Source organism: Scyliorhinus torazame, chromosome 10 (assembly GCF_047496885.1).
Source record: "Scyliorhinus torazame isolate Kashiwa2021f chromosome 10, sScyTor2.1, whole genome shotgun sequence".
Taxonomy (NCBI): Eukaryota; Metazoa; Chordata; class Chondrichthyes; order Carcharhiniformes; family Scyliorhinidae; genus Scyliorhinus; species Scyliorhinus torazame.
The window spans coordinates 173707702-173723358 of record NC_092716.1 but is presented as its reverse complement, the minus strand read 5'-3'; the positions used below and the strand labels follow the sequence as shown (position 1 = coordinate 173723358).

General features: G+C 47.3%; 1 protein-coding gene across 1 annotated transcript in view; it reads left to right on the top strand.

Moving 5' to 3' along the window:
• Window positions 1–171: 171 nt before the first annotated feature.
• slc67a1 (solute carrier family 67 member 1) overlaps window positions 172–15657 on the top strand; it is a 192598-nt gene continuing 177112 nt past the window's right edge. Inside the window, exon 1 of the mRNA XM_072518961.1 lies at window positions 172–538. Within this exon, the coding sequence (XP_072375062.1) occupies window positions 431–538 (108 nt within the window). The 5' untranslated portion in view covers window positions 172–430. The remainder of the gene's footprint in view (window positions 539–15657) is intronic.

The window sequence follows — 15657 nt, the reverse complement described above, 5'->3', positions numbered from 1 at the left end:
GCCTCCATACCCACCAACTACAACTCCCACAATGCTGCGCCAACCGCCTCCCCGCCAGGTCGGCAACTGAAATCAGCGCTCGAGAGCCGGCCGCTGAGTAGCAGCTGCTTTGGCAAATAAGGAGCCGAGGCGGATGTTGGTTATCCAATCAGAGAGAAAGGGGGCGGGATCCGCCGGCCTGGCCCTCCCCCCGCCTGCTGGACTGCTCCAGTCGATCTGTTTGGGGTGCCTGTGGTGACTGGGGGACGACATTGATTTGCTGTATCAACTCCCCACCCTGTTTGGCCGGCGAGTGCCGCCTCTGTGCTGCGATTGGGAGGTCCGCCGGTGGAGGCTGGCTGCCGTGTCGCGGGACACTTCCACACAGTCAGGCTGATGATAGGTGCACAAGAGACTGAGGTGGAAACCCGCATCAAACAGAGGGGAGACCATGGCAGGTCCAGAGAAAGACTCCAGATCGGGCTTCGTCATTCTGGTAATTCATATCAACATGGCTCTCTATTCCACTTGCTTCTGGATCCAGTCTGGAGTCATGCCTGTGAGTAGTTAACTACTTTTACTGATAACCATCTCTGATCACGTAAAGTGCTGTAAATAATGCTCCGCACCTAGGTTGAGGTTATTTTTTTTTTAAAGTTTTGACTCAGTTCCCTACTTAATTTAGAGAGTTTGTTGAGTCATGAAACATTAAACTCTCCTGTGCTCTTCACCTGTAATGTTTCACATCTCAACAAACGAAAACAAACTTAATAAAAACGTTTTCCAAATAATCCAGGCACCGAGCATTGCGCATGTAGGAAGCCAAACAATTTAGTTTGTTAAGTTATGAAACATCGGGGGTGACATAAAGTTATATTATTCAACACCGAATGGGGCTATTCGGCCCGCCGTAGCTGTGCTGACACTTGAAACTGCTATCCAATTAAATCCAGTCCTCTACTCTTTTCACATTCTTCCCCCTCCCCCGCAAATATTCATCTTCTCGGCCTTTTGGCTAAGGTGAGCGTGAGGTCAGGTGTAATGCCTGGATCTGAAGGAGCAGCGCTCCGAAAGTTAGTGACATCGAAACAAACCTGTTGGACTTTAACCTGGTGTTGTAAAACTACTTACCGGATCTGATATGGCTCCCTTGTGGGGACCATGAATTGGATTCAATTTGAATTGTTTTTTGGAGCAGGCAAGGAGCTGGATTAGGAGTTTGCCTTTGTCCACACTCTGAGCTTTGGCTTTATCATAGAATTTACAGTGTAGAAGGAGGCCATTCGGCCCATGGAGTCTGCACCGGCCCTTACAAAGAGCACCCTACTCAACCCCACGTATCTACCCTACTACCCCAGTAACCCCCACTTGACCTTTTTTTTGGACACTTAAGGGCAATTTAGCATGGCCAATCCAGCTAACCCGCACATCTTTGGACTGTGGGAGAAAAGCGGAGCACCCTGAGGAAATCCACGCAGACACGGGGAGAACGTGCAGACTCCGCACAGACAGTGACCCAGCCGGGAATCGAACCTGGGACCCTGGAGTTGTGAAGCAACTATGCTACCATGCTGCCCAACTGTAACTGATAAAGTAATAATTTTTTTTTAAAAATCATCTAACCCCCTTGTGAAGGTTATTATTGGATGTGCACATACTTTCAACAGTGCATTCCAGATCATAGCTTTTATTGATAATTTACTGGGTCAAAAATACTCTGTTGTGTTGCCTCTGATTCTTTTGTCAACTAACCTGAAGGGTTATCCTGAAGTGTATTATTATCCTCTCTTTATTTACTATATCTCTGAGGTTTCTGTTATTGAAAGTTTCTCCACCATCAATGTTGGGCTGGCCTGACCTTTTACAGATTTATACTTCTCCCATTTTTTTGACTAGCGGTGTTAAATTTGCAAACCTCCGGTCTTTGGCACGTTCCCATATCTAAGGAGAATTGGAATTTTGTGGCCATTTTCTGCTATTTCCACCCTTCATTTTCTCAGCTGCCTTGGCTACATAAGATCCAGACCAGGAGGCTTTCCTACTTTGAGTACTGTCAACCTCTTAACTACCACTTTTTTATCTGTTTCTCTGTCACCTCTCCCTCAAATGTCGCATTGGCAGCATCTTCTTCTGTGAAGACAGCTGCAAATTATTCATTTAGTATCTCAGTCATACTCATTGCCTTCGCAATAGAGGCGGGATCTGCCTACGGTGACTCACCAGCCTAGGGGTGCATGTACCAGCCCCCTGGAAGACAAAGTGGCAGATGAGTTCTACTGCAGAGAAATCAGATAATTTTGATGGAACAACATGCAGTAAAAAGCTAATAATAATAATAATCATTGCTTATTGTCACAAGTAGGCTTCAATGAAGTTACTGTGAAAAGGGCATGCATGCAAAAATGCTTGATGCATGCAAAAATGCTTGATGCATTGGCAGGCTTGCCAGAAAACCTGTTCTCACTGTCAAGGAGCATGTTGGACTCTGGCTGCAATTTGGTGCAGAGCTTTGCTCAATGCTTGGAGCCTATTATTTCCAGCATGGAAGTGATGACCATGATGTTAGCACTTGCAGATTCAACAGTGACGCAGCATCTGCTGGACGATGTCTCAGCCTCCATTCCAGCTCAGGCAGAAACAATGCAATTCTATATGCTTAGATTAAGTGGATCGCTGACGTGCTGCCCTGGGGTAATGACAGTGGGAACAATTCTTAGGATTACGGCATTCGTACTCCTGCAGCTGCCAGTCTGCCAATGCTCCAGCAGCCAGCTAGCGCCGACTGCCATCACCCATGCTGAGATGGAGCAGCCTGAAGTTGGACGCTCAGGGCTAAGAGCCACTGGAGAACATCTTGCAAGGCTATCTCCCATTGAAAGTCAGTAGTTTTCCATCAGCCACGCTGTGGCCATTGGGGCATCATTGCAGGAATACAAAGCCAGCTAAATGCACCTGCAAGACTGGCATTCGGGGAATACATTGTGCAAATAGTTGAGTATCGTATGGATTATTGGAAGTGCTGTTGGATCAACCTGATATGGAATTGGTTGCATTGTGGTACTTTTTATTCCAGGGCTTGTGATTTACATAGAATTTACAGTGCAGAAGGAGGCCATTCGGCCCATCGGGTTTGCACTGGCTCTTGGAAAGAGCACCCTACCCAAGGTCAACACCTCCACCCTATCCCCATAACCCAGTAACTCCACCCAACACTAAGGGCAATTTTGGACACTAAGGGCAATTTATCATGGCAAATCCACCTAACCTGCACATCTTTGGAGCACCCGGAGGAAACCCACACACACACACAGGGAGGATGTGCAGACTCTGCACAGACAGTGACCCAAGCTGGAATCGAACCTGGGATCCTGGAGCTGTGAAGCAATTGTGCTATCCACAATGCTACCGTGCTGCCCACGGTAGCATTGCTAGACAATAAAACTTTCAAAAAGGGAAGAAAAAACTTGCAAAGGTATGGGGAAGGAACAGTGAATATGAGAAAGGTTTGCCTGATGAACGAGTATGCTGCTCAGACCAGGAGGATACAGTTGTCAATGAACAGAATTTTACCATGGACTTTGGGACCCCTATGTCAAGAGTGAAAACCGTTCCCCGTTCCCAAGCCTGTACTTGCCAGCAGTGGGACCAGCTCGGCACGTTTACTGCAGATGGCCTCCTAATTGGCAAGTAAGGGTAGCAGGTGGGTTCCTGATGCAGAGGGTCAAGCAGCTCTGAAGCGTAAGCAGTGCCACTGGGCAAAGTAGGCACTGTTGAGGCTGACACAATATCTTGGCACCTCAAAATGAAGGTGCCTGGGACAGGTATTTGGAAGTTGAAATTTAGGAGGCTGAATTTGAGAGGCCCGATGGGGTGGAGGGGAAATCCCTCCCGGAGATTGTTGAGACCATGTGTGTTGCTCTTGGTGACAGTGAACTCCTCTTTGGCTCATGGAGCCACCATGCAACTGGCAGCCTCCCAATGCAGCACGAGATTGTTTGACCATCAGCAAAAAGACAACAGCCTCATAAAAGTGCCTGCAATTGGGACTTTAATTACGCAAATCGACTGATTGTCTCCATGGAGCGGGCAGCAGATTCACCCTGCAACTGCTGGGACACTTCCCCATCTGTGGGACAACATTAGAGAGCCATTTCTTCATGACTCCTGTTATTCTTTTGCCCTTTCTCATCACCCAGGGGTTGGTAAAATTTAGCCCACTGTCCCTGTCTTGTACATGCCTGTTAGCTGATCTCGGGGTCATTGTAGTTGGCCTCCACACTCGCGATGGATCCTGATTAATACCCAGAGTTCCCCTGAAAGTCGAGGCTAAATTCTTATTTCTTCTCCAAGCCATGGAAGCGGAAGTAAATTATATTGTCTCTGCCGCTGTTCCAGCTGAGAAGGTAACAGCACAGGCTAAGACTTTAATTAGGATATTTCTGACCTGTGTTGCTCAATTATTGGATCACCTTCCTGATTCCTCAAAGACTATTCATTATGTTTATTTCATTAAACTTTCTTTAGATTTATAATGCTTTAAATATAAGAGTTCCTGAAGGAAATGCTCAAGGTATTTTGTGCTGTATACTTTATTTGAAAAAATTCCAATCAGGGGACAATTTAGCGTGGCCAATCCACCTACCCTGCACATCACCCTGTGGGGGTGATACAAAAGCAGACACGAAGAGAATGTATGTGCAAACTCCACACGGACAGTGACCCGGGGCCGGAATTGAACCCGGGTCCTCGGCACCTCGAGGCAGCAGTGCTAACAACTGCGCCACCTGGTTTGTGCTGTATACTTGATAAGGTTTTGATGACTTGCAAAATTGGTTACATAGCAACTTGTTTAGATAGTTGAATGTTTCAAAAAAAAAAGTTGATTTGTAACTTTCCTTTCTGAACTCTTCTTTCTGCGTCAGAACAGTAAAAACACTATTAGCTTTGTCCAGTTTCTTTCATTTGAATTTGTAAATATCTTTGAACATGTTCAAGAAGTATAATGGTTGCATAACATGTCAAGCAAGGCAATACATTATGAGCTACTGATTAATAGTTCCTGGAGATTGTGTTCATTTGTTTCCCTCCTTCACTCTGACACACAACAACGATGGCTCTTTTATTTCCAAGTGCAGTGAGTTGTAATGATATACCTGGATCATAAGTCCATGGTGCATTGTGAATTCATGATGATTGGATTGATATTCAGATAGTTGCTTAACTCAATGACTGCAGATTAAATTGCTAATTACATACTTTTATTTGAACATTTCCTTGAGCAGTGAAATTTGAGTTTTGCACATGCTTCATTGCATAAACAGAATTACCCTAAATGATAGCATTTCTGAATGAAAAATTGTATGTTTTACACACACCAAAGGGAGCACCGTCTCTGTAGAAAGGTCTTTGAACCTTTTTTCATTTACCTAGAAAATGTATGAAATGGGTAAGTTGTATCTGACGATATCCTTGTTCCAGATAGTTAAACCTTAAACCCTAAACCCAACACAGAATTACATGTGGCTCTTCTGCCTCCCTTTGCGTATTTTCCAGACCCTCTTGGTTCTTTTCCCAGCTCAAGTGAAGAATTTTGAAACATTTTATTACACTACTGCAAACTGAACAATTGGGTACCAGTCGTGGAAGGTGGTGCAGTGGTTAGCACTGCTGCATCACGGCGCTGAGGACCCGGATTCGATCCTTGCCCGAGTCACTGTCTGTGTGGAGTTTGCACATTCTCCCCTTGTCTGCGTGGGTCTCGCCCCACAGCCCAAAGATGTGCAGGTTAGGTGGATTGGCCATGCTAAATTGCCCCTTAATTAGAAAAAATAATTAGGTACTCTAAATTTAAAAAAAGAAAATATCACTCACATTGAAGTTACTTTTCACAGTAACTTCATTGAAGCCTACTTGTGACAATAAGCGATTTTCATTTAATTTCATTGCTAATACAACAGTATCAGCATGAAACGGCTAACTTCACCTGCTGCTCAAAGTTTTGAAACTTTATCTTTCCAAGGTCTTTTGCAGAGAGTGACTCACCTCTAGACTCATCAAAGTCTGGCCATCATCTGCAAGGCACAAGTCAGGAGTGTGGTGGAATACTCTCTGCTTGCCTGGATGAGTGCAGCTTCAAGAACACTCAAGAAGCTTGACACCATCCAGGACAAATCACCCCCTCCACTGCCAATGTACAGTGGCAGCAGTGGGTACTGCAGCAACGCCCCAAGACTCCTTTGACAGCACCTTCCAAACCCGAGACTTCTACCACCTAGAAGGACAAGAGCAGCAGATGCATGGGGACACCACCACCTGCAAGTTCCCTCCGCCACTCACCATCCTGACTTGGAATTATATAACCATTCCTTCAAGTTCGCTGGGTCAAAATCCCATTTTCAAATATATACATAACAAAGAAGAACAGGAAATACCCCACAAAAATCTCTTCCCCCCCCCCCACCCCCCCCCCCCCCCACCCCTTTCTAACGGCTCAATCTTCCTCAACAAAGTCAATGAACAGCTTTCACCTCTAGGAGAACTCCTCCTCTGCACCGCTGGCAAACTCAACTTTCTCTAAGTGCAGGAACTCTGCCAAATCGCTCACCCATACCCCTGCGCTCGGCGGCTCTGAGTCCCGCCAGCACAACAAATTCCACCTCCGGACTATCAGTGAGGCAAAGGCCAAACATTGGCCTCTCTCCCCACCTGCACTCCGGATCCCCTGACGCTCCAAATATTGCCTCCTCTGGACTCTGAGCTAATGTTGCCCCCAAAAATATTTGACATTGTATCTGCAAATCCTGTCCAAAATCCTCCCAAACTCTGACACGCCCAGAACATATGGATATAGTTCGCCGGCCTCCCTGCACACCACCCACACCCAACCTCCACCCCTGGAAAGAACCAGCACATCCTGGACAACATCATGTACCACTTAAAACTGGATGCGACTTAGTCTTGCACACAATGAAGATGCATTAGCCCTCTGTAAAGTCTCACTCCACACTCCAGCCCCCAAAACCTCATGCAACTCTTAAAACCTCCCACTTAAGCCGAACCTACTCCACCGAGGCACTCTCTCTCTCTCTCTCTCTCTCTCTCTCTCTTCAACAGCTCCTCATATATGTCCAAGACCTTGCCCTGCAAGGAGTTTGCACATTCTCCCTGTTTCTGCATGGGTCTCACTCCCACGACCCAAAAAGATGTGCAGAACATGTGAATGTTCAAGTTCGCTGGGTCAATGCTAATGCCATGCTAAACTGCTCCTTAATTGGGGGGAAAAAAGAATTGGGTACTCTACAAAAAATTTTTCAATTCGGAAAATCTCACTTTTCCCCATATTGAGCTTCTATCACGAAAAGAGGCCAAACTCCCCCCAAAACTCCATGATCCTGTTGAAGCCTCCTACCGGGTCTGAAATATACAGCAGGAGATTGTCTGTGTACAAAGAACCGCGGTACTCCACTCCCTCAAGGCCCTAAGCACTGTTGCCAGCGGCTCAATTGCTAGGGCAAAGAGCAGTGGGGAGAGCGGACCCTCGTCCCCTGATGCAATTCAAACTAATGCGAGCTGACCTTGTTAGTCCAAACACTCACCTTGGACGCCTTATACAACAGCTGAACCCAGTCCACAAATCCCTGCCCAAACCGCCCCACCACCTCTAATAAGTACACCCACTCCACCCGATCAAAAGCTTTCTCCGCGTCCATCGTCACAACCTCTTCCACTTCTTGGTCCTCCGAGGGGATTGTAATGACATTCAGTAACCTTCGGACATTCATCGACAGCTGCCACCACTTCACAAATCCCATCTGGTCTTCACCTATCACCCGGCACACAATCGTCTATCCGCGTTGCCGGTACCTTCGCCAACAGCTTCGCATCTACATTCAACAGCAAAATCGGGCGGTAAGACCCACACTGCTCCGGGTCCTTCTTCAAAATGAGTGATATCGAGGCCTGAGAGAGCATGGGAGAAGCATGCCCCTCTCCACCTACTCGTTATACATCTCGGCTAACAGGGGCTCCAACCCCGACCCAAACCTCTTTGTAGAACTCGGCTGGGAACCCATCAGGACCCGGGGGCTTCCCTGTCTGCATTGACCCTACGCAATTCATTACCTCCCTCATCCCGATTGGGGGCCCCGGTCCCTGCAACTCCGCCTCTGCCACCCTCAGGAACTCCGGCCCATCCAAAAACCGCGTTGCGCCCTCATCCCCCACCGGAGGCTCTGAGCTATACAATTTCCGGTAAAAAGTCTCAAATACCCCATTCACCTCCTCCATCTCTCATCTGCCCAATTTCCCTTGCTGATGCACAAGCATCCTGCCGGCTTTTTCCTGATGTTCATAAACTGTCCCACTGGCTCAGCGTAGTTGCCCCACTGCCTTTCCTGTGGACACAAGCCCAATCTCCATCTGGAGCTTCTGTCTCTCCTTCAACACCATATTGGAGTATTTCTGGTCCACCCTCCAAATGGCTTCCACCAACCTCAACTTCTCAACCCACTCCACCCTCTCTTTGTGCGCCCAGATTGAGATAACCCCCCCCCCTTGCCAGCACCTCCCACAACGTGGAGGTGGAGACCTCATCCCGTCTTATTCTGCTCCACATAGTTCCGCATAGCCACCCCTATCTTTTCGTAAACCTTATCCGCCAATATTCCCACATCCAACCTCCACTGCGGCCGTTGGGGACTCCCCTTTGCTACCCGCAATTCCACCCAATGCAGCGCAAGGTCAAACAACACCACGATCGCCGAATACTCTGATCCAACCACCCTGCCAACAGCACCTTGTCCAGGAATACACCCGGTGGACGTGCGAGAAGTACTAAAATTCTTCCGCCCTCGGCCTCTCGAACTGCCACAGGTCTACCCCTCCCATGCGTTCCATAAACCCCAACCACGCCTTTGTCATGGCCTTCAGGAATCTAGGACACGACCAGTCCAACGTATGGGTCCCCCACTTCATAATCTGCCAGTGCGTGTCCAGGTTCAGGATGTTTGCCAAAACCCGCCTCAAAAACTGTACATCATCCCAATTTGGGCATACACATTCACCAGCAGCATGGGCTCCAACCTCCCACTTACCATACAAAACTACTCCCCAGGATCTGTCACTATGCTGCCCACCTCAAAAGCCACCCTCTTATTGATCAACACTACCACCCCTCTCATCTTCATATCCAACCCCGAATGGAATACCTGCCCCACCCAGCCTTTCCCCAATCTTGTCTGGTCCCCCATCTTCAAATGCACCTCCTGAATAAACACCACGTCCACTTTCAAACTCCTTAATAGCACAGAAACGCAAGACCTCTTAATTGGCCCGTTTAACCCCCGAACATTTCACGTAATTAACTGGGTTCCGGGGGGGGGGGGGGGGCCTCAACCATAGCCCCTCTTTAACCAGGTCCACACCTCGCACCCTCTGGTCCTCCCCAAGATATCTGCCGCCATACCCCCGTTAATCAACTGCGCCACACCAACTCCACCCATGTCAGCATCCACCTCCCGCACCCCCGTAAACAAAGAAAAAGAAAACTTACCCACCCCAGCTCCTCCACAGATCAACCCCCCCCCCTCCCCCCAACCCCACTTCACTCCCATTAACTAGTCTACCTGCTACCATGGTGGCCCCCACTCTAGAGGCTGCCGCCTACTTCGTCCCCTGTTCAAAAGTCCTCCTGGCCAGACTGCTGCCCCTTGTTCATTGCCCTCCTCATTCGATAAACCATAAACCGGTCCTACAGGAGGAGGATTTCTATCTCTCACCGTTCATGCACTTTGCACCAGAAAACACACCCAATTTCGGGTGATAAGGACCAAACAATTGCACCTCAAGCAGGGGCCACCAAATGTGCGACCACCCACTCCACCGGAAGTCCTGGATCAAAATCTTTGACCCCTTTCTCTTTAACTCCCCTCCTCATAGCACTGTAGGTGTTTCTGCAACACATGGACTGCAGAACACCACCACCTTCTCAAGTGCAATTAGGAACAGATAGTAAATGTTGGCATAGTCAGTGAAACCAACATCCCATGAACAAATTAAAAATTACAGCAAATTGCAGCATACTGAATCATGTAGCAGACTGGAAGCACCAAATGACCTACTCTTGCTTCTATTTTTTAACTTTTCCTTATGTCTCTCCCTTTATTTAGGTTTAAAAACACTAGTCATGAATCCACACTTCTCGCTTTCAAATTGAACACTGTGATCGCCATCACCTGGAGACTCCTTTGCCATGCGATTATTGATTAATCTTGTCTCATTACACATTACCAGGTCTAGGATACCACCTTCTCAAGGTCACTCAGTTAAGGGCAATAAATTCGGGTCGTGCCAGTAAAGGCCACATCCCTGAACGAATAGATTTTTTAAAAATGGTGTCATTAAAGCTGAACTCAACTGCATGAGTTGCTTTATTCACCAGTTCAAAGAATATAGATTCAGAAAATGGTGCATGTCCAGATTGCCATGATATAGTGAAGCAGCACAAAAGTGACACATTATTGAATAGACTCACGGTATCAGATGAGCACATAGACACAGCAATGCTATTGATATGCAAGTTGTGTATAATCTTTGTGAAGATGAAGAAACCGTGTCTGTGGAAAGCTCATTTGACTGGTTGCAGCGACTTACTTAACCATTTGGCCAATTCATGTTGTGCAGAATCAGTCAGAGACAAGATGGGGCATAATGGGACATCACTTGTGTGTGTCTTGGGCAGTTAGTCCACACGTGGACCTAGTAAATCATGAGGATGAATTATCATGTATGCCACAAGATGCTTTGTTACTCTTACACAAATCTTATCTATGACTGACCTGCACTACAGAAATTGGCCAATTTTTGAGTGAGTTGCCAGTTCTGAGTGAGCTTTTCACATTCACGGTAAGGGTTCCTTCCCCTTTACTGAGGCTATACGTACCTCCATATCGATAGCAATGCTGTATCGATGGTCTGGTTCAACATTGCAAGCATGTTCACTGAGGTGCCATTTAAGGAAGCCATAGACATTTGCGTTGTGTCACTATATCATGGCAATGTACACATGCTGCAATTTTCTGAATCTGTCATTCGTTGAATTTATGAACTCGCGCACTTGAATCCAGCTATAATGACACCATGTGTGCCCAAACAGATAGTGCTAGCGTGAGATCCCCTCTTGGCCAGTTATCACTGATAGTTTCACCAGTATCTATGAAAAATGTTAAGATGGAGTGACCCCTAACCTCCTACCCTTTCATTCTTCAGATATGTAGATGATGCATTTACTTTATTTGAATCTACAGCTACATGTGAGAATTCCTTACACGCCTTAATGCGCTCCATCCTGCACTCAAATTCGCCTTTGAAATAGAGCAGTCTAACCAGTGCCTTTTTCTCGACATGCTGAGTTCACAAATTTGCTAATGGATTCTGTAATACAGTTTACCATAATCCTTTTTTTTAAATTTAGAGTACCCAATTATATATATATTTTTTTCCAATTAAGGCGCAATTTAGCGTGGCCAATCCACCTAACCTGCACATCTTTGGGTTGTGGGGGCGAAACACACGCAGATATGAGGAGAATGTCCAAACTCCACACGGACAGTGACCCAGGGCCAGGATTCGAACAGGGTCCACTGCATCGTAGGTAGCAGTACTAACCATTCTGCCGTGTGCCGTCCCGTTTACCGTAATCCTATCAACACTGGTCAATATAGACGTTGGGATTCTTACAGTTCCACGCGCTAAAATATTGGCCTTTAGCGCCAATTTATAAATAGAAGCGGAGACTTCTGGTGGTGGCCATAGAGTGAGTGGTCGTACACAGGGCAGCTCTGGCTCAAAGGTGTTGATTTGAGCTCTTTTTAACCCAAAAGCGGGAGAATTTTGACCGGAAAGTGTAGCTAAAGGTGTGGGGGTGAAGTTTCCCCTGGGAGTGTCTGCTGGTTATCAAACCCGGCAGAAGAAGTTTAAAGACCTCGTCAAGGAACTGGAGAAGACCTGTGGCACAGCAACAATTGGAAAGATGGTGGAATAGGAAGGATTGTCGCAAGCTGGAAAACCCCAGATGGAGCAGTTGATGGCGTTCATCAGAGAGGAGTTCCCGTAGGAGATGCAGGAAGACAAGTCGAAGGCCAATTAGGGAGCGGTAGCACCAGTAAAAGGCTCGATGGAAAGAGTCAAAGTGCTTGGAGGCACAGGGGCTGCAGATGTGGGAGATGGAAAAGGTGTTTGACTACAGTGATCAGGTGATGGCATTGGAGGCGGAAATGGGGTTCCTGGGGGACCTTTGCAAGTCGCTAAGGCCAAAGGTAGAGGAGCAGGAGAATTGATCCAGCAGGCAAACCAGTTGGCTTGCCTGAAGGTGTGGAAGGCGCGAGTGCCACAAGTAAGCGGGAATCGTGATCTCAGATCATGCGACACACTGGTTGGAGGTTAGACTTGGCTCGAGGGAGGAGCAGAGGCCATATTGGAGGTGAGACACGGGACTTGTAGCCCTCAAGGGGTTCTGTGATAAAATATGTTTGCTGATCAAAGACTATGTGGAGTTGAATCAGAATGGGGATGTATCGGCAGCCACATTTTGGGAGGCGTTAAAGGTGGTGGTTCGGGGAAGATCTCGTTCAAGGCCCACAGGTAGGAGGGAGGAGTATGGATAAGGGAGTCGAGGTGGATAGGAAATATTCGAGGGCCCCAACCAAGGAGAGGTTAGTGGAGAGAAAGATGTTCCAGCGGCAGAATGAACATGTGGTCACTGAGAGGGAAGGATCATTGTCTGACATGAACAGCTCGCGTGTGACTGGTCATCTGGGTGGCGGCCAGTAGATCCTCACCTCTGCGGCGCAGGCTAATCTTGATGTCAGTGACCGCTCTGTTGGTCACCCCGCAACCTCCAGAGCCCGTTCCTCGTAGGGGAAAGGGAATTTGTCCTATACCCCGCCGCCCATTTGGGCCCTTTCCCGTCTGTTATGGGCCAAATTCCGAACAGAAAGAGGATATTGTGAGCCACATGCTTTATGTATCGCGGGCGGGGAGGTGTTGGGCATGGGTGGGGTGTGCAGGTAGGTGCCAGGGTGTGCTGGGGCATAGGCGTGGTCTTGTGCTGTGGGCGGGCGGGAACTGCCAGGTCATCCACATGGGGGGGTGGCAGGCAGGACCGGTCAGGGACCGATGCCAACCCACCCATGTGACCTGGTCGAGGTCATTGAGCTTCTTATGGCACTGGGTGGCAGTCCTCCTGGTGGCACTCCCCATACTCACTGCCATTGCCTCCCAGGTGGCACTCGCTGACCCTCCGACCCCCTCGGGAGAACAGGGTGTCCTGTCAACTCCACTGAGCGGGACAGCCAGGCCAGGTCGGCATCTCCGAATCGTGGGGCTGCTCTGCACGATGGCATGGATGCGTGCTGTCTGGGGCTTGCTCAGAGGGATCAGTTTAACAGCTGCTCCCCCTTGTTAGCGGGAAGCTGCTGGGCGCAGTCCAGGTGAATCAGCAGCTGGTTCGCTATTTCCGAGGTGAAGCCCATGGGGGTCATTACCAGCCCTAATTGGCGTGAGATATTAGTCACGGTCTCGCCAGGTCGCCAATTCCCGGTCGCTACCGCGCTTACTCCTTCTCCCATTAGATCGTGTCCATAGTATAGACGGTGACATACTAGCATGATAAAGGATTTGTTAGCTAATGAGCTAACGGGAAGCAGAGAGTAGGAATAAATAGGTTTTTTTTTTTAGATTGGTGAGCTGTGACGAATGGAGTGCCACAGGAATCAGTGCTGGGTCCTCGGCTATTTACAATCTAGACCAATGATTTGGATAAAGGGACCAAATGTATGGTAGCCAAATTTGTCGATGACACCAAGATAGGTAGGAGAGTAAGTCCTCGAGGAGTTAGCGATATAGCCAGGTTAAGTGAGTGGGAAACAATTTGGCAGATGGAGTCTAATATACGTAAATATGAACTTGTCCATTTTGATAAGAATTTTAAAAAGTATATGTTTTAACTTTGAGAGAAACTTTAGAACTCAGTGGCACAGAGAGATCTGGGTGTCCTGGTACATCAACACATAAAAATTAGTATGCAGTTACAGCAAGTGATTAGGAAGGCAAATGGAATGGTGTCATTTATTACAAGAGGAATGGAATACAAAAATGAGGACATTTTAGTGCAGTTGTACAACAGGCTTTTGTAAGACCACATCTGTGTACAGTTTTGGTCTCCTTGTTCAAAAAATCGATATAATCATTTAGAAGCCGTTCAGAGAAGGTTAATTTGACTTGAGGGGATTTGATAGGATGGATACCAGGAGAATGTTTCATTTTGTGGGGAAGCGAGAACCCAGGTACATAGTTTACAATAAGAGGCGATGATGATTGTGAGGGCTTCAGTATTGGTAATGCTACTTGATGTCAAAGAGAAATGGTTGGATCCTCTCTTGTTGGAGATGGCCGTTGCCTGGTACTTGCATGATACAAATGTTACCTGTTAGCCCAAGCCTGAATATTGTCCAGGTCTTGCTGTATATGGAAATGGGCTACTTTGAAATAGATGGTGTTGCCATGGGATCTCCTCTCGCTCATATTTTAGTTGGTTTCCACGAGAAACACTTTTTCAATGGAAATTACCCCTAATTCCTACCCCTTGCATAATTCCCATACATCCATGATGTGTTTGTTTTATTAAAATCTGCAGCTGCATGTAAGAATTTCCTTACACACCTTGATACTCTCCATCCCAACCTCAAATCCGCCTTTGAAATGGATCAGTCTTTTGAGCTCCCTTTCCTCGACATGGTAGTTGAAAATATGACTACATCACCTTGTTCAGGCCTTGCTGCTGGGATATGGGACAAAGCATCTGCTGTTTTCCCAGAACAAACTCTGACTTTGTGGCAAACTCATTATCCTTGGTCTGAATTGGCATGGAGGCATTTTTGCTAACTTCTTAGAATTTAGAGTGTAGGGCTGCACGGTGGTGCAGTGGTTAACACTGCTGCCGCAGAGCACGGAGGACCCTAGTTCGACCCCGTCCCCGGGTCACTGTCCGTGTGGAGTTTGCACATTCTTCCTGTGTCTGCGTGGGGCTCACCCCCACAATGCACAGATGTGTGGGGTAGGTGTACTGGCCACGCTAAAATTGTCCCTTAATTGGGGAAAAAAATGAATTGGGTATGTTAACTTGACTTAAAAAAAGACTTTGAGTGTTAATAAGGGTTTGTAATCTTTCTCTGTCTTGAATTGGAGACCAAGAACTTAAACTCCAAACTTGTCACAAGCCCATGCAGCAGCTAATGCTTCTCTCCTATCAGTGCCTATCTCGATTCTGCCTCTGCCATTGAATGGGATGTGTAGTCACCTGGACTATGCTTTCCATCTGTCTATCAGAAATAGCACACCTCCCAATGTGTGGAAGATGCATCTGCAGCAATGTTGGTGAGTAGTTCTGGGTTATAGTGAGCTAAAATATCAGGTGATATCACAATCACTTTTTGATTCTTTCAAAGGATCTGTTATGCATCCTCCCATCGCGATGTATTGTCATAAGTGCTGACATAGTGGCTCATTGACGACAGCTAGGTTGGTATGGAACTTGGCATACTATGTCCAAGAATCTCAAGTTCAGTCACATTCCAAGGAGCTGGGAACTCTTTCATTGTTCCTTTCACCTGTGGATCAACT